This window comes from Mauremys mutica, chromosome 4 (genome assembly GCF_020497125.1).
Source record: "Mauremys mutica isolate MM-2020 ecotype Southern chromosome 4, ASM2049712v1, whole genome shotgun sequence".
Classification (NCBI taxonomy): domain Eukaryota; kingdom Metazoa; phylum Chordata; order Testudines; family Geoemydidae; genus Mauremys; species Mauremys mutica.
Genome location: NC_059075.1, coordinates 62,187,766 through 62,214,573, shown reverse-complemented (window position 1 = coordinate 62,214,573; position 26,808 = coordinate 62,187,766). Strand labels below are relative to the sequence as shown.

The 26,808-nt window shown below is 42.5% G+C and overlaps 1 protein-coding gene and 1 long non-coding RNA gene across 3 annotated transcripts in view; one reads left to right on the top strand and one right to left on the bottom strand.

Moving 5' to 3' along the window:
• Nucleotides 1-26,808, bottom strand: part of MGA (MAX dimerization protein MGA) — a 77,715-nt gene that overhangs the window by 34,642 nt on the left and 16,265 nt on the right. Inside the window, exons 5-16 of the mRNA XM_045015410.1 lie at nt 24,659-24,790; nt 23,905-24,003; nt 22,303-22,952; nt 19,908-20,268; nt 18,550-18,773; nt 17,415-17,561; nt 16,901-16,973; nt 14,903-15,423; nt 12,589-12,886; nt 3,992-4,627; nt 3,027-3,326; nt 291-2,011 (exon numbers count right to left, since the gene is read on the bottom strand). Of these exons, the coding sequence (XP_044871345.1) occupies nt 291-2,011; nt 3,027-3,326; nt 3,992-4,627; nt 12,589-12,886; nt 14,903-15,423; nt 16,901-16,973; nt 17,415-17,561; nt 18,550-18,773; nt 19,908-20,268; nt 22,303-22,952; nt 23,905-24,003; nt 24,659-24,790 (5,162 nt within the window). The remainder of the gene's footprint in view (nt 1-290; nt 2,012-3,026; nt 3,327-3,991; nt 4,628-12,588; nt 12,887-14,902; nt 15,424-16,900; nt 16,974-17,414; nt 17,562-18,549; nt 18,774-19,907; nt 20,269-22,302; nt 22,953-23,904; nt 24,004-24,658; nt 24,791-26,808) is intronic.
• On the top strand, nt 7,169-22,824 carry LOC123369626. 2 transcript variants are annotated; one of them, XR_006579110.1, is made up of 5 exons: nt 7,169-7,945; nt 8,287-8,373; nt 21,633-21,688; nt 22,040-22,164; nt 22,695-22,824. It is a non-coding gene; the product is annotated as an uncharacterized LOC123369626 (long non-coding RNA). The 2 variants fall into 2 exon arrangements; XR_006579109.1 differs by lacking the exons at nt 8,287-8,373; nt 21,633-21,688.

Below are 26,808 nucleotides of genomic sequence, written 5' to 3'. Positions count from 1 at the left end.
GTGAAACAGACAACTCTATTTCCAGTCCTGTGAATTTCTCAAATAGAAGAAATGCCACTAATAGTGCCAAGTTGTATCAGGAGTTTGCATAACTAGAATGAAACCAAAAATATTCTCACTTGAGACCCATATTCAGGTCTTCTGAAGTAACAGAAGACCAGTACATTAACTACCAGTAAGCCTTCTAGGCGCCTATTGTGCCTGGACACGATTAGTTTGTTGAATTTTTAAGTCATTTATCTTTAAAAAATTTGGAGAATTTTTAGTTTTAAAAAGAGATAGATACTCACCAATTTTTCCACATCCACTTCCTCTTCACTCTGGAAATCAGAAGCTCCATCCAGCATCTCATCAGCAGAATCATCAGTTTTTTCATCATCATCTTCCTCCTCCTCTTCCACATCATCAGTGGTAATATCAACAGCAGGAGTATAACCCTTTTTGTGGTGTTTGGATTCTTGTGATCTCTGTTCTGGGGTCATGAAATAACCTTTAACAGATTTCTCAACTTTGTTCTCTCTCTCGGTATTACTTTTGTTGTCTAAATCAGTTGTCTTACTAGATATTGTGTTCCAAGAACTGTTGACATGAATTGAGTTATCCTTAGCATTTTCACTTGCTTTCTGAAAACCAGTGGTGCCTTGTTCTTGGTTAGGAGCATTAAGTTTTTCCTGGATATCTAGATTTTTTTTACACTCATCTGTACTTTCCACATGCATCTCCCCTGAATTATTACCATGTTCCTTGGTATAAATGATCTCAGATTTATTTTCCTGTTCCTCCATTATATTCTCTGTCTCTACAGAGTCCTCACATTCCTTCCTTTTGACATCAGGCTGTGCAATGCTCTCCTGGAGCTCTTTTTGGTTCTCAAGTGGTTGAGTCCCTTCCTGATGCTTGTCTTTGCTTTCCAGCTGTGCATAAATCTCTTGCTTTTCCTGTGGACTCTTTGACTGTGCAGCATTCACCTTCTCTTCCTCTTTTTTCTGTGGCTGTGCATTTCCCTCCCGTTCAGTATCTGGACTCTCTGCTTCTACAGTGCTCGTGTACTCCTCTACATGGCTCTTTAACAGTGCCATCTCTTCCTGCTCCCTGGGACTCTCTGGATATGCAGTATTTGCAGGAGCAACTACTGCTTGACCTAGTAATTCTGAAATAGTCCCTGAGTTATCTGAAACTTCCTCCAATACTTCTTCAGAATATACAGAGTCCTCTTTCTTTTCAGTGATCACTTTGTTTTTCTCACTGATTGGCTTCTCACTGATGTATGAGTGATCTGATGATATGACATCGGCAGAAACATCATGCTGGAAGCTGGGAATGTCATCTGCGTAATCCTCCAGCATCTCTGGATCCTTCTCAGCCATCTCTGAGGCAGTGAAGTTTCTGTCAGATAGGATCACATCAGCTGCAGACTCCTCAGTACTATTTGACTGATCTGATGGCAACTCATTTTCCTCTTGTTTGCTATCTGACACTGTTACCTCTGACTCCATGACTTCTACATCTTCTGAATGTGAAGCCTTCTCAGGCTCCTGCTGCTTAGTAGGACTAGACTCATCCTTTTGGCTTACATTCTGGGAATCTTTCTTTATCTGGAGGGATGCAACATGATGAAGAATAGAGTTTGGGACAGACTTCTGTCCTGGGAGCTGAAGCAAGGCAAAACTGCCAGACTGAAGGGGTATGAGATTGGCAGCATTAGTTGGTTGACCACCTGAGTTACACATTATTTTAGATTCAGAGCCTGCCTGACCTACAATGCTGCTTGCTCCTGGAGGAGAGATCCTCAGAGTCAGGGTGCCTGCTTGTGACACAAAACTGGGTACTGACGGAAGGATGGATGATGATTGAGTGACCAAATTAGCTGTAGGTGCAGACTTGGATCCAACCATTTGTATTGCTGGGTTTTTGGCAGGGGAAACCGAAGTAACAGAAGTGGAGGACATAGTTGATACAGGTGTCTCAGGAGGCTTAGAAGGCCCAGGGAACCGGATTCCTACAACAGAGCCTATGAGAGAGATGAACCACAATCAATATTTCCTAGAATCACTTCTCCAGATTCTAGTATTTGATATTATATAAATTAAAGCAGACAGATCTTCTTCCAAGGATTATAATATAATGAAGTACTAAACCACAGAATTTCAATAAAATAACTAGTGCTGTATAAGAGGTATGCTACCATAAGATTTCCACAAATGACGCGTTCTTCCATATTTTGGCAGTTAATGCACAAGTTTCATCAATGTGTTGGAAAGGTGGTTATTGGACCTGGTGAGAAAAAGTTTTCATAAAAACAATTCAAAATAAACTAACTTTCTTTCCTTTACAAATTTTGTCAGAAAATTTCAAAACAATTCAAGTTTAAAATATTTCATTTCATTTTGGTGGTGGTGGGAAGGAACACTCACTTTTTTCTTTATTCATCCCTCTTTCTCTTCTTTAAAATGTAAAATAGTGTAATTTTCCTCACCAAAACAAAATGAACAGTTCTGAAATTTGATGAAAAATTAATTTTTCACAATTTTTTTCATTTAATCTAAAAAGCCATTCTTTGTCAAAACAATTTTGGCTAGTGGCAAATGGTCAGATTTGTACTCACCAAAGCGATCAATCTGATTTCCTTAATATAATGCTGAGAAAGTATATTGACCCTTTGCTAGACATAAAAAAGTCTTTACCTAGTGCACAAAATTCCTACATTTTGGGTAAAGGAAGTACTGACAACACTTTTTCAGTTTAAGACAAGTGATATTTCATCCTACATCACATCATATCTGAATGATTATACTTTACTCTCCCAACCTACACAAGCGAGACACATTATGGGCATTTTTTTCTTGGCAGTGTGGTAGTGAAATCTCAAAACACAAACAATCCTAGTGTCCTGTACTAGTTCTATGCAATTACTTTGACTTTCAGTGGAGAAAGGGGCACATGACAAAGGAAAGCTGATCTGCTACAAGATTTACCCCCCAAACAATACACTGAAGAATCAGGAAAGAATGGCGAAGACTTTGTACCTGGATTGCGGAACATGACTGGTTGAATGTTGGATTGAGTGCCAGCAGTTCGGAGCTGATGCAGTGGAACAAGCTGGATGATCTGTCCATTGGGATGTCTAAATAGGTTTACCCCACCGGGGCTCCTGAGAGGCTGCAGGATCATCCTATGTCCCTGAGAAAGCTGCACATTATGGAGGGGTCGTAAAGCAGGAGAACCTTGATGTACTGGAATCAGCAGTAACCGGGGTCCCCCACGCTTCTCTGTTCCAGAAGACAGCCCTTGGGGGCTTGCAGTTGTAGTCTGAGAACCACCATCTTCTGAAAAGTTAGTACAAAAATAGGATTCACAATATGATTCATAATACTCCTTGACAGAAACAATCACATAAATCATTTGGCTTTACTTGTACCAAAACAGGTAAGATGTTTTCAGACAGAAGTGTCATTCTTAAACTAACAATATCCCTTTAAAAAACTATTTTATAACATGTAATTTCAACATCCTCCATTTATCCACCAAACACATATAGCATGGACCAGAGCAGTACAATCTTCTCCACTCTACTCTGTCAATAATCTCCTCAACCACACGGAAGAATAATGGACTGAGAGGGTAATTATCTGCTTCCGTGCTTAGTTCTTGGCCTTTTTACCAAGATTACAATGAGTATACCAATCAGAGTCAACTGCTGTAGTGGTGGTTTTGTGATAAGATATTTATCAGGTAGGAAAAGGACTGAAACCACCAACTCATTTCATATTACCCAGCAAACAATCATCACATGGCTACAGTTTCTGTTTACTAACAGCCTGACCTGAATTCAAAGCAGAAACTTAAGAAATGAAGGCTCCATACCCCATTCCGCTGAGATGCCTCGTCCCACTATTTTCTCTCTGATGGAACTGTACAGTTGCAGACTTATTCCAATTCTGATGCAACCGGTGTTTCGGGCAACAATTAGCTAGTACTGCCTGAACCTTACCTGGTCTTGGATTCAGTGAAGGACTTGTATTAATTCCAGAGAGTATAATAGGAACAGAACCAACAGATGAGGGTGGAGTGGTCACCATGGATGTGACTGCAGTTGTTGTCACCACAACAGGGGATGAGGTGGTGGTAGGAACAGGATGATTAATGGTTGGTGTAGTTACTACAGATTTAGGAAATGATATGGTTGCTACTGGTGTAGTCATTCCTGTTGCTTTTGTTATGTTTACAGTGGCTGTAGGGGTAGTGGGTGAGACAGTAGTACAGGCGCTGGTTTCAGATGTTTCAGAAGCACCAGTAATGGCAATGCCAGGAGGAGAGTGGGTAGATTCATTAGCTCTTGTATGGCCAGTAGTGGTCACAGTAGATGATGCCACAGTGGTAACACTTTCTAAAGCAACTGGAGAGGTGGTGGTAGTTGCAGTGATGGGAGGAGAGACAGTGCAGTAAACTGGAGATGGCCTTGAGGGAACCACTGGAGTGACGACCATTATTGGTGTAGGCCTGACATTGAACTTCTGTGGCCCTGTCAGGGGTTGAGGTGTGCTAACTCCAGGAATCTTCTGCTGCAGAGCTCCCACTTTACTCATCACAAACTGTGTGAACACACCACCAGGTGAGGGTCGAGCAGCTGCAAATAAAAACTTGCAGGTCAAAATCTCAACAGGTTCCCTCTTTGCCCTGCATGAGGTGCTGCAATAGTCAATTTAACAAAAATTAAGGCCTCAATGTTGTTAAAGAGCACCATGTATATGAACTGAAACATTTCAAAACATGGCCATTCACTTTATTGTTGTCATGAACAGGCTTTACATTATTAAAAATTTATGTTTTATTCAAGATTTACAACTTTCTGCTGCATTTCTTCCTAGCCATGCAAAAGAACCAGGCTCTATGACATTACGATCTTTATTGTGACACTACAAATAGAGAATTACAATTTCATTACATGAAAAAAGGAACAGGAAATAACTGGCTCATAAGGGATTCTCTAATTCTTAAAATCTTCCCATAAAAGCTTCGCTGTGAGGTCTTCCTCCTTTCACTGTGTCTTGGTCTCCATCCCCTTACCACTGCATCCACTTGTTATGCCAGCCACTTATTTCTAAGTTGGGGTAGGGTTTGCCATGCCCCTCACATTGCAATCACCACCCTTCCAGCTAAGGACTGGGTTGGACTCCCCTTTGACACAATGTTCAAGCAAGCAGAGGGAGTCACTATTGAGACACTCCCTCCCCTCATCCCTTGCTCTCCAGGGCTCAGAATGCTGACTCCATAGCACCAAGACCCTTATCAGTTGGGGAACAGAATCTGAACATCTAGTGTGACAGCACAGAGGATACTACAAGGCAAGCCTAACTCTTAATTAAAAATATCATAATCTTATATGTATGTAGCACCTTTAGTCCAGAAAGATGCCAAAACAGTTTTTACACATTAGAAAAATTACTTCACCCACCATTGAAATGCAGCCACCTCTTCAAAATTGCATAGAAATACAATGCAAAAGTTTACTACAGGAAGGAGAAAACAGCACAACCAGTTTACCCCCTGCAGTGTATTTAGGTAGCAAGAACACAACTAACCACAAATCGGAATTTTGCCAAAACACAAATTAACACCCCCTTCTCCTGCCTAGAGCTTCTTGTAATTGTTAATGACCAAGTTGTCGGGCTCCTAGATTTCACATCTTACCCAAAAGATAGCACTTCTTTCAGCACAGTATCCCTTCATGCCATGCTGGGGTTCCATTTCAGTACTGACTCAGATAGAAGAGTGCCACACACATCTTTCAGAAGAAGTAGTTACTCACCTTGTGCAATAACGGCCATTCTTCAAGATGTGTGTCGCTATGGGTGCTCCACAGAAGGTGTGCTTGAGCCCCTGTGCTGCTGATCGGAGAACTTCGGTAGCAATGTCCATTTGACCTGCACATGCATTGCTTATCCTTGTGCCCTGCCACAAGACTAACCACCACATGCAGGCTAACCCTCCTCAGTTCCTTCTCTGCCTCAAAGTCATAGACAAGAATTATGAAGTAGAGGGGAGGAGGGTGGGTTGCGGAGCAACCATAGGGACACACATCTTGAAGAACCATTGTTACTGCACAAGGTGAGTAACTTCTTCTTCAAGTAGTGTACCTACGGGTGCTCCACTGTAGGTGACTCTTGAGCAATATTCCTACTGGAGGGCTGGGGCTTTGGAGTCGGGTCAGTTACAAATGGCAGTACTGTGGAGCCGAAGATGGCATCGGAGGTGGAGTCCCCAGTGATCACGTAGTGTTCTGTGAAGGCATGGACGGACGTCCATCTCACCACTTTACACATTTCTGAGATACGGACATTCTTGAAGAAGGGAACAGATGAGGAGACCGATCTCGTGGAGTGTGTGTGAATGCTATCTGGAGAGATCATGTTGCAAACCAGATAACTGTCCTAGCCTGGTAAAAGGCTAGGGCTCTCCTGACATTTAGTGCATGCAATATAACCTCCCTGTTGTCGCAGTGAGGCTTGGAGTAAAAAATTGGAAGGTGAATCAACTCGTTCATGTGGCGCTGGAAGGTTACCTTAGGGATGAATTTTGTATTTGGCCTGAGCTTAACCTTGGTTCCAAAAGAATACGACCCCTCCGCTCCCTGTCCCCTGTCTGCCTGCCTCCTATCCACCCCCCCCCCAACATGTCCCCTGGGACTCCGATGCCTATCCAACCGCCCCTGTTCCCTGTATTCCCCCCCCCCGGGACCTCCTGCCCCTTATCCAGCGCCCCCCCCCCACCTTACCATGCAGCTCAGAGCACCAGGACTGGCAGCTGTAAGAAGTACACCATAAGTAGCACATTCCTACGGGGAGCAATTTAATACACTACACCAGCCCTCCATACAGTTTCGGAACGCTGATATGGCCCTCAGGCCAAAACATTTGCCCACCCTTGCACTAGGTGGACCTGAAGAGAACTGAGAGATAGTCCCGATATTTTTTTGAGTCAGTACATAGTCTCAGATCTTTGGAAGAGCTGCAGATGTTGGGGAGATTTTTTGGGAAGTATAGCAAATCTGGAACCTGGACCATTTTTGCAGGTAAGTACGGCATGTTGAGGACTTTCTACTGTGTAGCAATGCCTCTTGTACCTCCTTCGAGCAGGAGCTCTCTATGCGCTGGAACCATGAAGGAGCCATGCCCTTAGGCAAAGAATCCCAGGTTGGGATATAGAGTGCATCCTCTGTTCTGCGAGAGGAGGTACGGAGTGGCATGGAGAGAGATCAGTGGGCAAGTCACGAGTTGTGACAGGTAAGGGTACCAAGTCTATCTTGGCCAAGTGGGAGTGATCAGTATGACATGTGCTCCTTCTCTTTTTATTTTTAATAGGACTTTTGACAGCAAGGGAAACAAAGGAAAGGCACAGAGAAGGTTCCTGTCCCAGGGAAGGAGAGCATCACCCAGGTAGTGTTACCCTATCCCTACTCTGGAGCAGTAACACGGACATTTTCTTGTTCAGGTGAATGGCAAACAGGTCTGTGGTCGGTGTCCCCCACCGCCTGAATAGGTCTTAGAGTACTGCTGGATTTATCTCTCATCCGTGGTCGTGTGAGAACATGCAACTGAGACTGTCCGCTATCGAGTTTTGTGTTCCCTGAAGGTAAGCCTCTGATAATGTAATGTCATGGAAGATGCACCAATTCCATACTCTTACTGCTTCTGCCCACAGGGAGGGAGGACTCCTGTGTGCGATACCTTGATCAGCAGGAGGAAACGGGCGCAGGCATTCCTGACCACCCTGAGCTCAAGGAGGTTGATGTGGAGGGATATCTCCATGGATGACCATTTGCCTTGTATTGTGAGGTCATTTAGATGTGCACCCCATTCTATGATAGAAGCATTGATGGTGAAGAACGACAGGGGATGGGGATGAGGTTTGTGAAAAGGGGATCTCTTGGCAAACATTTTTGCAGGTAAGTACCAGTCCAAGGAGTTTTTGATCCTGGTGGGTCGTGACAGGGGTTTGTCTAGTCTGTCTCCGTTTGGTCTGTAAATCGAGTCAAACCACATCTGGAGACATCACATATGAAGCCTGGCATGTGGTACTACCACTGTGCCCGCTGCCATATGCCCCAAGAGTCGTAGGCAGTGTCTCACTGATGTTTGTGGGTTGTTTTGAATGGTCTGAGTGTGGCCAAAGAGAGGAATCTGTGTTGAGGCAGGACACTCTGGCCTGTAACAAGTCGAGGTCGGTGCCTATGAATTCCAGGCGCTGCACTGGAGTGAGGGCTGACTTCTGGTCATTGATCTGTAGGCCCAGTTCCATGAACAAGTCTATTGTGGATTCGGTGACTTGGTGAGCCTCTTGGAAGGACCGGGCTCTGAGGAGACAATTGTCCAGGTAGGGGCAAATCGTGATCCCTTGGGAGCATAGGTGCATGGACACTACTGAGAGGACCTCGGAGAATACTTTTTAGCCAGTGATAGCCCAAATGAGGAGTACTCTGTACTGTTAGGGGTCTTGTCCCAGGGTAAATCTGAGTAACAGTCTGTGGGACGGTAGGACTGCAATATGGAAGTAGGTGTCCTGAAGGTCAAGGGCCAAAAACTAGTCTCCCTGTTCCACGGCTGGAATAATCATAGCTAGAGTGACCATCTTGAATTTTTGAGCTTTGACAAACTTGTTGAGTGCTCTGAGGTCTAGTATGGGTCTCCAACCTCCCTTCCTTTTGGGTATTAGAAAATAGCGAGAGTAAGAACCTTTGCCTCGTAGACGTCAAGGTCTCCTAACCGGAGGAGACAATCTATCTTGTCATAGTTAACTCTTATGAGAAGGGACCCTGAAAAGGACCACAGGGTAGGATGTTGTGGAATAGGGAGGGAGGTAAAGTAGATGGAATACCCATTGTGAACAATTTCCAGGACCCATTGATACGATGTTACATGTTCCCAGGTGCTGCAGAACATTGCAAGACAAGCCAAATGGGTATGAAACGTTGGTCAGCTGTTGTGGGGAAATGGTCCGTTGATTCCTTGACCAACACATCAAAATTGGTGTTTGGAGGTGAATGGTTGTGACGTGGAAGGCTGTGGGCCAGATTGTTTACACCTGGGGAACCTAGATTTCTTCCTCTGAGGTCTGTAATAGCACTGACTTGTGTACTGGGAGTTGCGTGGTTTGTGTGAGGCTGTGGACTGAATTTTCTCTTTTGTTCAGGCATGTAGATCCCTAACGAGCAGAGAGTGGCCCTAGAATCTTTAAGGGTATGAAGAGAGAAGTCCATCTTCACCGCAAAGAGCTTGGTGCCTTCAAAGGGAAGGTGTTCAACTGCAACTTCTTTAGGGAAGTCCAAAAGGTGTAACCATGACGCATGTTGCATAACCACTGCTGTGGCGATGGACCGGGCCACTTTATCAGCTGCATCGAGGGCAGACTGTAGTGCTGTTTTGGCTACTAGCTGTCCCTCCTGGATGATAGCATTGTAAGCAGGCTGATAAAAAATATTATGTCCTGGTTAGGGAGATAGAATTTCTCTATGACTCGGGAAGCTGATTGATAAAGTTGCTACGTTTCGAATAGTTGACAGGGATGGCTTGATAATAAGCGATTTGGAACTGTAGGGTGGCCAAGGAATAGAATTTCCTCCCAAAGAAGTCCAAGCATTTCCAATCCTTGTCGTAGGGAGTGGACCTCATTGGTGGTGATGGCCCCAAGAGTTTACAGCGTCCATGATGATGGAATTGGGGGGAGGGTGGGAGAAGAGAAATTCTGTCTCCCTAACCAGGACATAATATTTTTTTATCAGCCCGCTTACAAGTAGGCATCACCAATGCTGGGGTCTGCCATATGTTTTTTGCAGGGTCCAGGACAGCCTCATTAATGGGGTGGGCTATTTTAGAGGATGAGTGTAGTGTGTCAACTAGTTTGTAATGGGTGTCCTTGACTTCCTCTAAGGGTATCTGCAGAGTAACTGTAACTTTCTCTGCCAAGTCCTGGAAAAGCTGGAAGCCACCAGCTAAGGAGGTGGAATGGAGCCCGGTGGTAGTGCCTATGGTTAGTGTACCAAGGTAGTGGTGGTGGGGCCATCTGAGGGTATGCTCAGGGGGCCTATTGATAGTGGGCACCATAGGGAGCACGAGAGGAACAGTGGGAAATGGTCTTCTCTGGCTCACTGTCTGAGTCCACACTAGAGAGCAGAAGTGTGTGGCAGGTAGCAGCGAAAGCAGACTCAGTGCCAAGATCCCAGTGCCAAGAAGAGGAGATTGCAGTTGTCACGGAGTCCCCGGGCGATGCTCTGGAACTGCTCCCTAAAAAGCCAGTCAGGACTCTGGTGAAGTCTCCTCTCTGTGAACAGACTGTCTTCAGGGCAAGAAGCTCACACGGCTTCCACCTTCCTGGGTCTGAGCTTGGAGCATTCAGCATCCACTGACCCTCCGTGCACTTCCTACAGTGAGTCCGCCCAGGCAGGGTCCTGGGGAAGCCAGAGGGTCCTGCACCCCCACTTTGCAGTCAGACGTGACTCTTAGCCAGCCAGTAAAACAGAGGTTTATTAGATGACAGGAACACGGTCTAAAACAGAGCTTGTAGGTACAGAGAAGGACCCCTCAGCGGGGTCCATCCTGGGGGCAGCGAGCCAGACACCCACGTCTGCACTCACTCCTCATCCCCAGCTAGCTCCAAACTGAAACCCCCTCCAGCCCCTTCTCCTCTGCTGAGTTCCTTTCCCGGGCCAGGAGGTCACCTGACCTCTTTGTTCTCCCACACCTTTAGAATCCCCTTGCAAGGGGGAAGGGCCCAGGCCATTAGGTGCCAGGAGACGGAGTGTCGGCCACAAACTGAGGCACCCACACAGTATTCAGAGGCAACATTAAGAACAGTCCCACTTCATCACACGGGTACATCAGATACTGGAGGTCTCTTGAATGCCGGAATTCCAGTGGTTCTGACCAAACTGGTGCCGCTGGTGGTACTGAGGGAGTCTGGGATCTTGCCTGTACCACGTTAGTGCTGGACATGGCGTTGATGACAGCGCCAATGGTACAGCGTGTACTGGCAGCGTCTTCTTACTGGAGTGCTTGCTCCTAACTTTGTTTGTCTATACCGCTGACCCAGTGTCCGTACCTTAAGCATGTTAATGGTACCTGCCATTCCAGATCTTCATGAGCCGTGGGTACCAGGCTGGGATTTTCTACAGACAGATGGTATCGATCATACCTAGCGTCCCTTTCGGGGCTCACTCTGGGGACTTTCCACTCTTTTTTTTGATGAATTACAAGAGGGGGTTGCAGCTGATTTCTTCGACCCACAGTCCTTGGATGTTGAGGGCTGTGGGGAAGACTCACATCTGCCAGGTGACTCTCGGTGCGAGTCTGGGGGAGTGGGGAGGGAGTTTGAGGGCTGCCTCCATGAAGATGATCTTTTGTCTCAGCTTCCTGACCATTCGAGACACGGGTCTGACAGATACCACACTTCTGTGGAATGTGGCCTTCCCAGAGGCAGTGTATGCGCCGGGGAGTGCTTGTCTGCTACAGGGATGGCTTCTTTGCAGGAGAGGCACTTCCTGAAGCCCGATGAAATGGGCATACCCTGCTGGGGTAAGGGTCCCCAACAAAAAACGGGGGGAAATAAAGTATTTTTGTTCAGGAAGAAAAAATAAAGAGAAAAAAAAAACCCTACAACTAAGACTGGGGAGACTAACTACAGAAATGTTAAAGAAGCTAATGGTCACAAATGGACTGCTAATGGCTCCATCTCTAGCCGGGGCAATTGAGAAGGAACTCAGGGCAGGTTAGCCCACACATGCTGGCTAGCCTCATGGCAGGGCACGAGGAAAGACTGCACATGTGTGGGTCTAATGGAGATTGCTACTGAAATCCTCCGATTAGCAGTGCAGGGAGGCAAGCACACCCACAATGGAGCATCCATAGGGACACTACTCGAAGAACCTTTTGTTTACACTTTGGAAGGTCTCCCATCCAAGAACTGACTAGGACCAACCCTGCTTAGCTCGTGAAACCTAATGAGATTAGAGATCAGTGTGATATGGCTGCTCACATTTTGTTCTCTTAAACTAGATTTTGAACATCTTGTTTTTCATTGTGTCTCTTCATGTGTCTTTGCTCTTTTCATACATTACACTGACCTGACACCTGAAGTTCAAGTGTAATACCACCATTAGAAAAATAAAAATACAAGTGAAGAACCACAGACTAGACTCATCCTAATTCTTTTAACCCTTGGGTTTAAGAAATTCTCACCAATAAAGGCAGATGATAAAGATAAGAAGGTTCAAATCAGAAACACCCAGTCAGAACAAAAATTCAACTTTAAACACTCAATTAGTGCTTTTCCATTCAATCTCCGTTGTCCTGACTTTTTTATTTAATCAATCCTACCGCAGCACATTTTCAACCTTTGCAAACATAATTCTAACCTAAGATAAAATTTAGTGTTTTAGGTAAAGAGGTTATTTATTGCAGAGGCAGTTTAGGTAGGCAACTTTAAGAGCCAAAGACAGTGTGCACTGTTGGACAGAAATCAACAGCAATGCTGTACACTCATTCTCTATTTTATGCTTCAGGCAACTTAAAATACAGTAAGTAAGTTCCAACCTACCTATCTGTCTCTGTGCTGGGACATGAGCTTTCAGAGTCGTCACAGTGGGGGTTGAAGTAGTGCTGATGGAGGATGTAGTTTGGGGAGTTGATGTGGTGGGCACCTGGACTGATGGTGTCCCGGAAGCAGCTGCCTTAGCATTGGATGCTACCTTGGAGATCACAGTACTGAGGGTTGAGAGATCAAGTACTGTGGGTCGCAGCCTGCCTGTGATATAAGCAGCTAGCCGATTGGCTGGATGTAATGCCCCCATCAGTCCCAAAAGGAGTTTGGCCTGAGGATAACTTTTACCATTAACCTGAAAGAAGTGGAAAAGGGAAATTCTGTGAAGAAGAAAAAAAAAAAACTTGCTAATTTACCACCTTTAAACAAGGTGTTTCATTCCATGGGATTTCCAAAAGTGCTTTTCAGAGTAACATTGCAATTCAGAATGGGTATTATTAATCTGCTTTCTGCTCAGGATAACTCCAAGCAATTATTTCACATCTCTTTATAACCCATAGATTTTAGATGCCATTCAGACTCTAGGAGGAAGGATATTCACAAAGAACCATAGAGTCTAAAGATACTGAAATGAAGTAGAATGAAGCTGGCACATAGCTTTCCTGCATTTCGACTTGTGTCTCAATCTTGACTAAAGATGGATATTCAAACTATGTGAGGATGAAGCTTTGAATGCATCACTCTAACTAAACTAATTACCTTTGGTGGCAGTCCGGAGACGCAGAAGAAAGCTTACAGTGCCATGCACATTGGGACAAGTCTTTGAAAAGAGACTGCAAAACAATTTACTTTGACAATATTTTTCATTATTACTCTTGCTATTATTTGTTATTGTAATAGGATGTAAGACACTCTTGGTCCCATTTGAATAAGGGGCTAGCTCCAACTCAGCTTCTCCCTCCCATTGCACAGGAGTTAAAAGGAAGGGCTACAAGAGTGGTTGTTTGGGAGACAGATGGAGTAGAACATCTTCAAGAAGAATGGACTACACACCTGTGGTCACTGCACTGTGTCAAACTCTAAGCTGTAGAGCTTTATTGTTTATTTTCTGGCTATATTAAACTATTTTAATTTTCATGATGTCAACAGCACCCTCTAAGCTTCCACAATAAATCTCAAAGAGACCCTACTGACTAAAGTCAATATTTTAAAAAAAAATGGACTGGTTATTTTCGATGCTCAACTTGAGACACATTAGAGGGGACTGATTTCCAGAGAGATGAACATTCATCTTCTGAAAATCAGGCCTACTTAAGGTGTCCCAAAAACGGAAGTACCCAAGATCAGTAGTCACTCTTGAAAGTCTTATAATAATAATTGGAGATATTCCTATCTCCTAGAACTGGAAGGGACCTTGAAAGGTCATCAAGTCCAGCCCCCTGCCTTCACTAGCAGGACCAAGTACTGATTTTTGCCCCAGATCCCTAAGTGGCCCCCTCAAGGACTGAACTCACAACCCTGGGTTAGCAGGCCAGTGCTCAAACCAAGACTGTTTTTGCTGATGAATTAATTAGTCAAGTTAAAAATTTATATATTTGTCCGGCTTCTCCTTATGCTGGCACTGTATTTGTATAACTTCATGCAAACACAGTTTGCTCTTTTTTCATTCATATGCTTTCCCTAACATGTTCTCACTGCTTTCTCTATCAAAGATATCGGTATTTAACAACAGGCTTCACCTGACTTCATAGTTTATCCTTTCCTACTTGATCCTACAGTTAATTCATAATGCTGAATTTCTGATACCAATAATTTCCAAGAAACCAACTGATTTCAGATTCAGGACTATGACATCACTTCAAGATCAAAAACCTGGTCTGAAAGGGATAAGCAGACAGATAAGGATGATAAGTTATTGCACAAAGCAATTAAGTTTGTTCAGTCTCCTTTTAAAGATCTTCCCCAGCGTGCATTTTTCTCTAAGTTTGTTTCTTCTGTGGCCCTGGGCACCCATTGATTAAAGACAGAGCCAAGTGCATCTGTTGTAAGTTTTCCAAACACAGTATCAGAAAGACCCTGATAAAGTTTTTGCATCTTGGCTATCCAACCCCCAGAACAAGCGACAGGACAATCTAAATGACTATGCTTCAGATTTCTAATCTGCATACAGAATGTTACTACTGACTAACTCCTGAAAGTGACAAGCCTGTGTAACTGACTGAGGACTTAACCGCAACATCTCCCAGATAGTATGAAAGTCTATTTGATAGACAAAGGGCCAGGCAGTCAGTAAGTTCTTGTACCATGAAGGAGTTCGGGAACAGTGGAAGAAATGGAATCTAATCTCCACAGTAAAGGCAGAAGAACCCACCTGAATCAAGCCTGAGGGGCTCAAATTAGCTTTGCGTTTGTAGGCGACCAGCTTTCCCGCAGGAGAAAGCCCTGTATAAAAAGGCAAGCCTTTTTCCCCCTGCAACGTCTCCTGTAGTTTGTCCAAGGTATCTGCCCGCAAGAACTTTATGTTTTCTGATATTTTGCATGATGACACTGAACTATCAGGAATCTCCAAGTCAGGCATCTCAGGCTTCTCACCCTTGTCCTGGCAGGAAGGCATTGAGATTTTCACTCTGGAGGAATAGATGGGAGGATTCTTCTCATCCCGGGACTTGTGCTCTGAAGCCAATTCAATAATGAAGCTACCCACTTTGAGGGACTGTGGCATGTTACTGTTGATGTGTTGTGATAGGATGCTTAAGATCTTATTGCGATCCTCCTCCCAGTTGCAGTCAGAGATAATCTCGATAAGTTTGGCTGGCCCACCTGGAGTAGTGTGACGAACGTAGGAGGCGGAGGAGGATTCCCCCTCACTACGGGAAGACCACCAGCTTTCCTCTGAGAAAGAATTGAAATAGGTTTCTGCAATACTATGGAATTTTAATACCTGGACATTCAATATAGTTTTATTCTCCCCACCTCCACCCTTGTATTAGCAGCAGGGAAACAGAAGTCAAATAATAGCTCAGAGCACCACTCCCTACTTCACAGTGATGCAAAAACCGATAAAACCTCAATGGAGAACTAACAATTCCAACCTCCTTATGGTTCATTCCATGCAGCCATACCACCTTGTATTGCAATCCCATCACATCTCACAAGCTAAACAAGGCTGGGTCAGTTCAGCACAGGGAGGCAAGGACTCCAAGGAACACCAACATGCAGCAGAGAGTGGTGTTGGTGACTCAGTAGGTGGTACTTTCCCCTGGGAGTCAGAAAAGAACCAATGTCCCATAATGGCATTAGGGAGCAAGCACGGTGCTGTCTTTTGTAGGAGACATAAAACAGAGGCTTGACCTTTTGTTGTCATTAGCGATTCAATGGCACTTTCTGAAAATGGTAAGGATGTTGAGCCCTGTGTCCTGGCCACGTTTAAATCTGGTAATTAATTTCCGCATACCCAAATTCACTGGCATTTTCAAATGGATGTATTTTTTCCACTTCCCATCCTTAACTGTAAATAGTTGCCAGATTTTGTGTCAAAGAAGGCTTATTCAGTGGTGGATGATGTGTTCTCTTTAGACTGTATAATATTTTTAAAGCTCGTAGCACCCTATAGGACACTGAGTTGAAAGATAACATATAAATGCAAGATATTATTCCAGACACTTATTTAATCTATTTCTTTATGGACTGGAAGTCTCAAATTCAGTTTTATATTATGCACTGAGAAAAGTCAGTTTATCTTAACCTTTCAATTCAAACTAAAGGAGGTTTGCTGCAAAACGGTGCCAAGCATAATGGTGAAGGCATTCCCTTGCCCCATATAACTCTAGTTGGAAAATTCTACAAAGGACTCCACAAGCCTGACAGTGTAACGTGGGTATCAGAGCCTTCTGTAACAAGAGTGTGGTAATAAAAAACCCCAAGCATCTTATGGTCACTTGTGAACACAAATCTACTGTGCAACAAAGCCTTGTACTACTAACCAAGCCATCATAATAACTGCTATTTTAAATTTTAGAGCAGCGCTTGGTTTAGACATTTAACCTGTTTTGCTTTCCACTGTACTTGTACACAATTCCTGACAAATCAGGTGACTGAATAAAAAACATCATAAGATAATTTTATTAATAACTGTAATAACACAAGACCTGAAGTGTTGAAAATTACAAATAGAGCACTTTGGTACACCATTTAAAGGTACCATACCTGGTTAAATGGATCTCAGATTGCCTTATGAAAGTTCTAGGCATATCACCTTCTTGGACTCTCCCTGCATGGCTGCCCTTGGTTTCATCAATATCTACAATATTTTTTACCAGAAACTTACAGGTAGCAAGCAGTTAAGTTTAGCTCAAAACTCAAATCTTACCTCCTGATTTATCAGTGTCTTTCTCCATCTCACAAAGTTCTTTTTTAAGCGTCTGGTGCTCAGGATCATGCTCCTGGGAGAAGAAGAGAGAATAAGTTGGGGCGGGGAGGTGAAGAAAGAGAAAAATTTTACTTTAAACGTGACATCACGTTTTCTTCAACATTAAAACATGTTTTAAAATAAACTAGTTCACCACTCTAGTGTCCAGAGCTCAACATAGTAAAGAAACATATCCACTAGCATTTCCAAAAATACAGTTCCAATCTCATGATGGCACTATGAATGAATGGACATTTAAAGCACTACACATAATCCTACATCTGGCTGCAGGAAGGTTCCAGATAAGACAATTTCATATTGAATGTGTGGATAAATTTTTCAAAAACATTTACGTGATTTAGGAGCCTAAATCCCATCTTCAAAAACAACTTAGGTGTTTATGAAAATATTGTCCAACATCTTAATGCATGAAATGGTCAATAGAGGAGTTTGTGGACAAAAGATGACATCTCACCTTTCCGGTACGATTATTTGAATTACAGATGTATGGGTCCTTCTGCTGCTTTTTTTCCTCCCTTTTGCATTCATACGCTCGGACCCGGGCACAAGTCATCATCCTCTCAAAGTACAAGTAAACAGGATCCTTGTCCTCATCCCGAATCTGCAATTCAAACAGAACCACTTCACTCAAGATATATATCAGAGCTGTGAAACAGCTACATAGTCTAGTATCCTTTACCTCCAGCAGTGCTACAATAAACAGAAAAAATAGCAAGGGGCGCTCCTGCTTTCAAAGGTGCAGTTTCCTTCCTAGTACCAGACAACCTCCATCTAGGTTTTACTTCTGAATTAGGTTTTAAGTAAAAAATCTAGGTGCAAAGACAACTATTCTGCTTAACCTGGTAGATGATAAACAGAAAGATTTTGCTTTGAGGCAACCTGCTGAATTCTGGTTACATCTCTAGATGCTTCTCTACCAATATCACTGTGGAAGGTTTTACTTTTCACATTTTCATGGGCTAAAACACAAAGCAGACTTTTCAATGCTTTGGCACTGGAAATCAAAATGTCTTCATGGTCCAAAACAAAAAATTCATTAGCTCAGTGGTTTGAGCACTGGCCTGCTAAACCCAGGGTTATGAGTTCAATCCTTGAGGGGGCCATTATAGGGATCTGGGGCAAAAATCTGTCTGGGGATTGGTCCTGCTTTGAGCAGGGGGTTGGACTAGATGACCTCCTGAGGTCCCTTCCAACCCTGATAGTCTATGATAAGCTACGTTGAGTAGCTCAAGTATTTAAGGAAATGGTATGTTCTATATTTTGCAAAATAGCATGCATTATTGTGATTTTATACAAAAGATTGCTAGAAATTCGCAACCCCTTTCATCCATACTTGTACTGATGCAATAATGTGTTTATAAAAGACTGAAACTGATTTTTAAAATTGGGAAGAAGAAAAAAAAGATCAATCCCACCTCATCAAAATTCTATTTACAAAAGTATCCAATTATGGACTTAAATCTCATATCAACCTACTTCAGATACTGATTTGTCCAGATTTTTAGGTGAAGACTGGTTTGTTTTCTTAACACAAAAGGAGGTTTTGCCCTCTTCCTTTGAAAATAGAGCATCTTCCTTTCCTTACTTACCACTGGGTTGGGTTTGGGAGTATACACTCTCCCTGGTTTGACTCCATTGGAAGATTTGTTCTTACTGGAAGGCAAGACCTCTGGGGTAGGCAGCACCAAAGGTTTCATTGGTTCAATGACAGATGGTGTTGGGATATAAATTGGTTCTGGATCTATCTCTCCTTCTACTTTTATCCATAATGGACAGTTCCTAATAGGCTGCTCTGGCTCTGTATCACAGATAGCTGAAAAATGAAAGAGGAAAAAATGTTTTTTAAAACAGCTTATTTTTGCACTGAAAATGTCTAGTCTAATGCTACAGTAATTACAGAAATATCCATCTAAGTCTAAGCACTGCCTACCTAGTTAACCACTCACATTCCCAGGAAATAGCACTAGTTATCCTTCTGGGCTCAAACTCTAGGCAAAAGTGACTGGTGCTTGTCCACACCATGGAGAAGGGGAAAGGAACCAAGGTAAAAATTACATTAAACTTCATCTTAATTTACCAAATGCCAAAAGGAAGAGAGAATGCTGTCACTGTTTAAATATTAAACAAAAACAAAGAAAGTAGTTCTACACATTGTGCAATTTTCTTCGGTATTGTGTAATAAAATCAAGACACCCAAGACTTTGTGATGTTTCTCTGTAGCGTGAGAATCATATTCATTCCATAAATCAAACTGACTGGAAAATGATGAGACAATGCCATCAATATTTTAGAGTAGGAACAAAGTATAGTCCACATCAATTTCAACCTCTCTTTAGTGGTTAATACATTACTGACAGATGTCATCTTATTTCTCCGAGTACACATTAGGGGCCAGCCCCTCAGCTGGTACAGAAGTTAGCATAGCTCCACTAACTTCAATGAAGCTAAGACAATTAACATCAGCTGAAAATATGCCCCTAGATGTTCAGTTGTTGTGAGAGGGATTAATGAAATATGGGGCAAAGCAAACAAGGGAGTGAATAATACTGAAGTCCCAAATTACATAACGATCAACCTGTTGTGACTCACCTCCTGGGCCTTTGAACTGATTTAGGAAGATAATCAAGTGACAGACTTTTTACAAGTACCTTGAACGATACCTGGCTATATTACAAGTCATAAACAAATAAAAAGTTCCAAAAACGTCAACCATGAAGTTAAATGAATGGCAGATTTCTAAAATATCAATAAAGTAAGAAACAAGATTTGCTTCTAGTTAGTTTCTGGCAAAGTAGGTGGAAGTTGCATGTACAGAAATCTCTTAGAACTCACCCTACTTTCTTGATTCAGCAATGTGCTTGCTATAAATTCAGCATAAAAATCTCATGAAAAAGCACATGGCTTTGAAATTGCTTTGAGTGATCACTCTGCCGCTAGTAATACTCACTGTATTCCACCTTCTTTCTCCTCCTCCTATCTTTCTGTTTCAGCTCATCTTCCTCCCCATCACCCTCTTCTTCCAACTCCTCCTCTTCCTGCTGATCTTCCCCTTGTGGCCCATAGAATATAAGGCTTCCACGCACAGCTTTCTTCAGGATTTTCTTGTGTTTGGATCCTCCCTTTACTAGTAACACCCTTCTTTTCAAGCAAGTGCAGCCAAACATGCAGTCAGGCCTGCGACAATGGGTAGGCTGACGCTTTTCCAGTGCTAGACTAGCACAGATACAACCCAGACGGCAGAAATCATTGTTGCAAGGTGGTGCTCGCCTTCTGATTATTTTGTGGATAGGTTTATTTTTAAGAGAAGCCTAAAGTTTAAAAAAATATATACATATACACATTTGAAATTCTACTGAGATAAAAAACATGCATGCATACATGATCTGCATACACAATCAATGCCACCACACAATTTACATGAGGTACAGAATTTGCAATTTAAACTGAATGATAGGACAAAGAATGGTGTCTTAAAGGTGATGGTCGGGCCCATCCCACCCTGTTTGACAGGTCTGGTTCTGCCTTTGAGCAAGCTGCCGCCAGGAGAAGACCAACTATAAGGAAGATGCGGACTTGTCTTGCGCAGAAGAATTTGAAATTTACACTGAATGACAGGATAGAGGACAGCTGCACTAAAAGTTGCTGTGAGGTCATGTCACCTGATGTTCTATAGTGGGTAATCCGGGAAGCAGAAGAGCTAAGACTCATACTTAATGATTAGGGCACTACCAAATTCATGGTTCATTTTGGTCAATTTCACTGTCATATGACTTTAAAAATAAATTTCATGATTTCAGCTATTTAAAGCTAAGATTTCACAGTATTGTAATTGTAGGGGTCCTGATCCAAAAAATGAGTTGTGGGGGGGAGGGGGAAGGGTCGCAAGGTTACTGTGGGGAGGGTTGAAGTACTGCTACGCTTACTTCTGCGCTGCTGCTGGCAGTGGCTCTGCCTTCAGAGCTGGGCAGCTGGAGAGCGATGGCTGCTGGCCGGGAGCCCAGCTCTGAAGGCAGAGCCACCGCCAGTAGCAGCACAGAAGTAAGGATGGCATGGTATGGTATTGCCACTGTTACTTCTGCACTGCTACCAGCAGAGCGGGACCCTCAATCAGCAGCCACCACTCTCTAGCCACTCAGCTCTGAAGGAAGCAGCGCAGAAGTAAGAGTGGCAATACTGTGACCCCTCTCAAATAACCTTGTGACCCCCCTGCAAATCCCTTTTGGGTCATGACCCCCAATTTGAGAAACGTTGGTCTCCCCCATGAAATCTGTATAGTATAGGGTAAAAAAATACAAAAGACCAGATTTCACAGGAGACCAGATTTCACAGTCTGTGCCGCATTTTTCATGGCTGTGAACTTGGTAGGGCCCTATTAATAATACACCTAGGAATTGACATAAGCAGGACTTATTTTCAATTAATTACATTAAAGCAATGTCAATTTTGTGCAAAGTTAAAAAAAAAAATCAGGAAATGCCAAGTTACCATGTACCTGTATGTTTTATGGTACATGGTTAACAAAATTAACAGACTATATTAAAATACATATCAAAATTCTATGTTTATATAACATTGTTTGCACACTGAAAATTCCAGGACGTACAAAAGTTATGATTCCTAGAGCAACATTAATTTCTTTTCTTTCTTTTATATGTATCTTTTCCCATGCTAGGTGTCTTGCAACTGTCACTTCTACTGGGCAGACAGTAGGCTTTCACTGTATCCCAGGTGGGTAGTGCCTCTTGCCAATACCATTGGCAAATCCAACACCATTATTGGCAATGTAGGTCCCAGAACAGCAGAAATACTATTAAACAAAAAGAGATGGCTTCTCTGGGTTAGAAATTCTTCTTGAAGAGGACAAAAGCGTCTTCACTGGGGAGTCCTGATTAAGAAAATTATATTGTATCAACAATTTTTAATTCAAATTATAGCTGTTGCTACAATAGAAACATGAGGCCAAGACAAGACAAGACAAGAAGTTAATAGTGTGGACGAGGGTGGGGACTGCCAATAGAACTATACACTTTTGCTGGGTAACTGTTCTTCTGAAATGACAAATCCCTTCCTCCTTTACAGTACAAGTCAGTGAATTGAGTCAGAAGCTCAACTGTACTATTTCCAACTGTCTAAATTGCCTGGTACAGATAGACAATTAAGAAAACATTTTCTTGACTTTTTCTACAGAGCAATACATCTAACTGGTAAGAAAAAGTGATCCCTCACCCTGTATATTTTTATTAGCATCGTTATCTCTTTGTTAAACCTTAGCTACGAAGCACTGGAGTGCAGAAGTAGTAGGTATGATAGGGAAGGGAAGAGAGGCAATTACAGTAGCTTACCTGAGCAGTGAGCAGAGTTGCCAGGGATATGTCTGCTCGTTCTTCTGTGATGTAGGTCCGTGGTTTCCCATCCCACAATGCACAGTCCTCTAAGTCCATCAACTTCACCTGAGACTTAGACAAACCTGGTGGGCGAGTAGCCTGTTGTTGCTGGTGTGTCTGACGCAGACTGATCTGCTTTGGCAACATGTTTTCATCTAGAGCTGGCACCATAAAATTATCCACCTGATTAGCCATGTTGCTACTTGGCAGAGACTTAGTGACCTTCTCCCCTGGGACTGAAAAGCTGTGTTTCTGCTTTAATACAACAGGTGAAGGAAGTATGGGTTTGTAGGATGGTTTTACTCGGGTCTTTGAAGCTGTCTGTTTATTCTGAGTTTTCATCTTCCTAGAGGCAGAAGACACAGAGAGAGGCTTGAAAGTATAAGAGGTGGATGGAGTGCTGGTGGATTGCTTCTTTAGAACACTGTCTAGTGTTCGTACATAGCTAGTGCTCTTGGTTGGAAGCTGATAAACCACAGGAGAAGTGGAAGTGCTAGAAGAGAATCCCATGCTTGTTTCCATCAGCTTCCCTTCATTTTCCAGGTATTCATCCAGCTTGTCGCTGCAGAAAGCAGAGCGATTCTTCAAAGAGCCCTCTGAACCACTACCTGAATAAATATGGAATCCAAATACACAGGAAATAACTCCAGAGAAAGTACACTGCCAGTTCTCCTAATAAGTAGAGTCAACAGAGAACAGTAATTTCTTTACCTTTCCAAAGCTTCTATACAACATTTGGTTATGAAATGGGTGATCGTAGCACAGCATGCATGCCAAATATGGCCACTCAGTTCAGCAATGCACCTAGCAGCCACTGAAATCTTTGATATGGATGGGTGACTCATAGAAGTTACAAGTCTCAGGGTGCAGTGTTCCATCTCACTCTGAATGGGCAACTATGAAGACCTTTCTGGAGCACTACAAACTAGGATATGTAGTCCAAGCTACACCTTTGCATTAAAAAAGATTAAAGTGGTTGCAATCTAACTACAGTTTATTTAAATTCAGTGTAGCCGTCTGGCTCCTGACAAGTTGCCAAAAGCAGCTTCCTGTTAGGCAAAGGTTGGGTTTCCCTCAACGTATGAAGTATCTACTCCCATTAAAATTTTAAACATATATACTGAAAAAAATTGACTTTCTTCCCCCAAAAGACAGTCTAAAGCAGTACTGAAGATAAGAGTTCCCACACTTCTCCAAACAAGGGTTGCTTATATAGAGTCCAAAATGGATCAGTAATAACAAATCTATTTCAGTTAGCTTTTGCCTTTTCTCAGCAGTCATTTATATAAAATAAAAAAATCACACTTCTATCCTATTTCAAAGTAGAATAAATCACAATGGGAAAATAAAATCTCTCTCCTCCCACAAAACCCCATTCAGACCTTTGAAATCTGTACCAATGAAATCACAGTAACCAGAGGTTCTTTACTCATGACCATTTCTGCTCCAAAAATTTCACTAATAATTAAAATAAAGCAGTAAGTAAACTGAAAGGATCTGTTCCTAGGACAGAAAAAGGACCACATTTATCACGTGGAAACACTCTTTTCTACCTCTTACCTTCATTTCTAGAAGCACCGTGAAACTTCCCTCGCCAGCCCTTGATCTTGGTGAAATCATTCGTTTTCCCTGTCCTGGAAACAAAGGGAAACCCAGCATCTGGAAAGAAAACAAGCCAGGCTCACCTTATCAACCCAGGTGCAAAAACAACATTACACATGAATGAATAATGATCCTCTACATGTGGAACAACACCACTTCTAACTCAGCCCCCTAATAACATGGAAGTCTAACTGACTGACTACAGCACCCTAAAGCAAAGTAACAGAAAAAAAAGGCTTAGAATGGACATTTGGGGCCTCAATTTCAGCGGTCAGGCCTATATGAAATATCACCAATACTGTACACACAAATGACTCCATGCGTACATGCAAACTGGAAATTTTCTTTGCGCTCATGGCTATATGCGTCCATTAGGGAAAACCCAATTTTATACACATACATGTGTGCGTGCACTAGGTAGGTGTACAGCGGCATGCCAATGCCATTACTGAAAATCAGAGCCTGACAGTCACATGGCAGACCCCTTGATCAAGAAGTACATAGTAATTTAACAGCAAGTTTATGATACGTGGCTTTCATATAAAGATTCCTCATTAAAAACAAAAAATTCCTATGCATTACCTTCTCGTCACTGATATTCAACTTTATTTAAAACATCTATTCCACATACACAACTAACCCCATCCCTTCCAACCCTCAACAATAATGCTGAAAGAATAAATAATGTATTCTGAAAGCACTGTTTACCTACCCGAACAGCCAGGAACAACTCTTGGGTAGTTCCACAAAGAGTAGTTTTTTGAGTAGGAAAGCGGGAGCTGCACACCCAAATATTTCAGGTCAATGCTCATTGTTGGGTCCACAGAGTTCAACTTCAGTCCCACTGCAAGAAGCAAATACCAGTGAAAATCACACAGCCATGCAAACTATGTTAGCAAAAAGAAGCAGCAAATCTTTTAAGAAGATACATTTATCAACTTCTAAAATATTTTTTTATTACTTGTATAAGAGTTTGCATTCATTCCGTGTTTTAACAGATTTGAAAACGGAAAAAAGAATGGCCAGGGGTTCCAGTTTCCCACCAGACTTCAACTCCTATGCAATTTACATACTACAGTATCTGAGATCATACCACCCTATTAAGATATGCTTGGGATGAGACAAAAAGGAAAAATCACTTCCATCTCTCTGTCCTGGATAGAATGTAAAGATCCCTTTGCACTTTTTGAAAAAGAAGAAAAGGTTAACCTCTGTTCTCCTGGGCAACTTTCCTTATCTCAAAAACAGGTGCTAATAGCCAAAAGCTGGGTGTAAAATATTGCTTAATTTTTAACTGGACACGGTATTCCTTATTTCTTATTTTAAAACTGTTACCTACTGTTGTTGTCCACCACTGAACAGCTGTAGTGGGTGAAGTGGTTCCTGAATACTGTATTTATTTTATATCAATTTACTTACACACACTAACATGTTTTTTGGAAGAAAAAGTCCTATAAAATGGAATTAATGATTATGGCTATTGTATTTACATATTCAGTCATTGCACAATCAGTATCTTATTAATGGAATTCTCATTTTTTTGTAAAGTATTATGGAATACTGTTACTTTGAGAAGCACTGTATAAAAATAAACTTTCTTAGTGCTTGTCTACATTACCCGCTGTATCGAGGGGCAGCGCTCGATCCAGCGGGGGTTGATTTATCACATTTAGTCTAGATGTGATAAATCAACTGCTGAGCGCTCTCCCGTCGACTCCAGTACTCCACCAAGGCAAGAGGGTCAGGTGGAGTCAATGGGAGAGCGTCAGCCGTCGACTTACTGCAGTAGATCTATGTACATCAACTTCAGCTACGTTATTCACGTAGCTGAAGCTGCGTAACTTATATAGATCCACCCCAGTGTAGACCAGGCCTTAGTAAATGAGCAGAAAAACAAAGTGAAAGAAGTAACAATAGTACAGAATAAGTCAACAGAGCAAGCTGCTAGGTACAAAGGAATTTCTAGACTCTTATCCCCTTCCATTCCCCATGTGCTTTTCCTTTAAGGAAGCTTGCAATGTTTGGGATAAAATAAAGGTATACCAACCATCATATTCCCTTTCTCTCAATTTAAGCAGCAGAAGGGGGATACTAAGTGAACAAGTTGATCAATAAAATGGTTCATCTGGAAATGTACTGCTGAACAATTTAGGATCTAGGTAATAAAAGTTATCTTTCGTATATGCATGATTATTTAAATTTGAATGTGTACATATTGTGCTGTGGAATTTTTTTTTCTGAGAAGCCCCAGACTGAACAAGTTTGGGGAAAAGTCCTCATCTCATCCCAGAATACATCAATTCATGTCAAAATTAAAATGACAAGAGATGAATTTAAAAACAAAAACAAACAACAAAAGAGAACAGAGTTTTCTTCAAGCCTCCAAATTAAGGAATCCCAAGCATGATCTTTTCTTTATTTCATGTATAACATTCATTTCCTCACATCCATGAAACTGACAATCTGCATGAATCCTGAAGATTATTCATTGGTGGAACTGAGATAATACCAGAGAAAGAACAGTTACTCTCCCTACAGTAACTGTGGTTCTTTGAGATGTTGTAATCAAGTGTGGTCCCCACTGCAGTTGCACGTGTACCACATGCACACTATCTGAGTCCTTTGAATAGCAGTGTCCTTTAGGGCCATGCATGTGCCTGTGCCTTGTTGCATGCCTGTGTGAAAGCTTAAAAGGCAATGGCCACCACCTTCCCTGAGTTCCCTCGCAACTTGAAGTCAATGACAGCTGAGGATTCCAAAAAGCAGGGATAAAGGATGGGTCATGAGATCCACACTGACTACATCTCAAAGAACCACAGTTGCAGTAGGGTAAGTAACCTTTCTCTCATCTTGAAGTTTGTG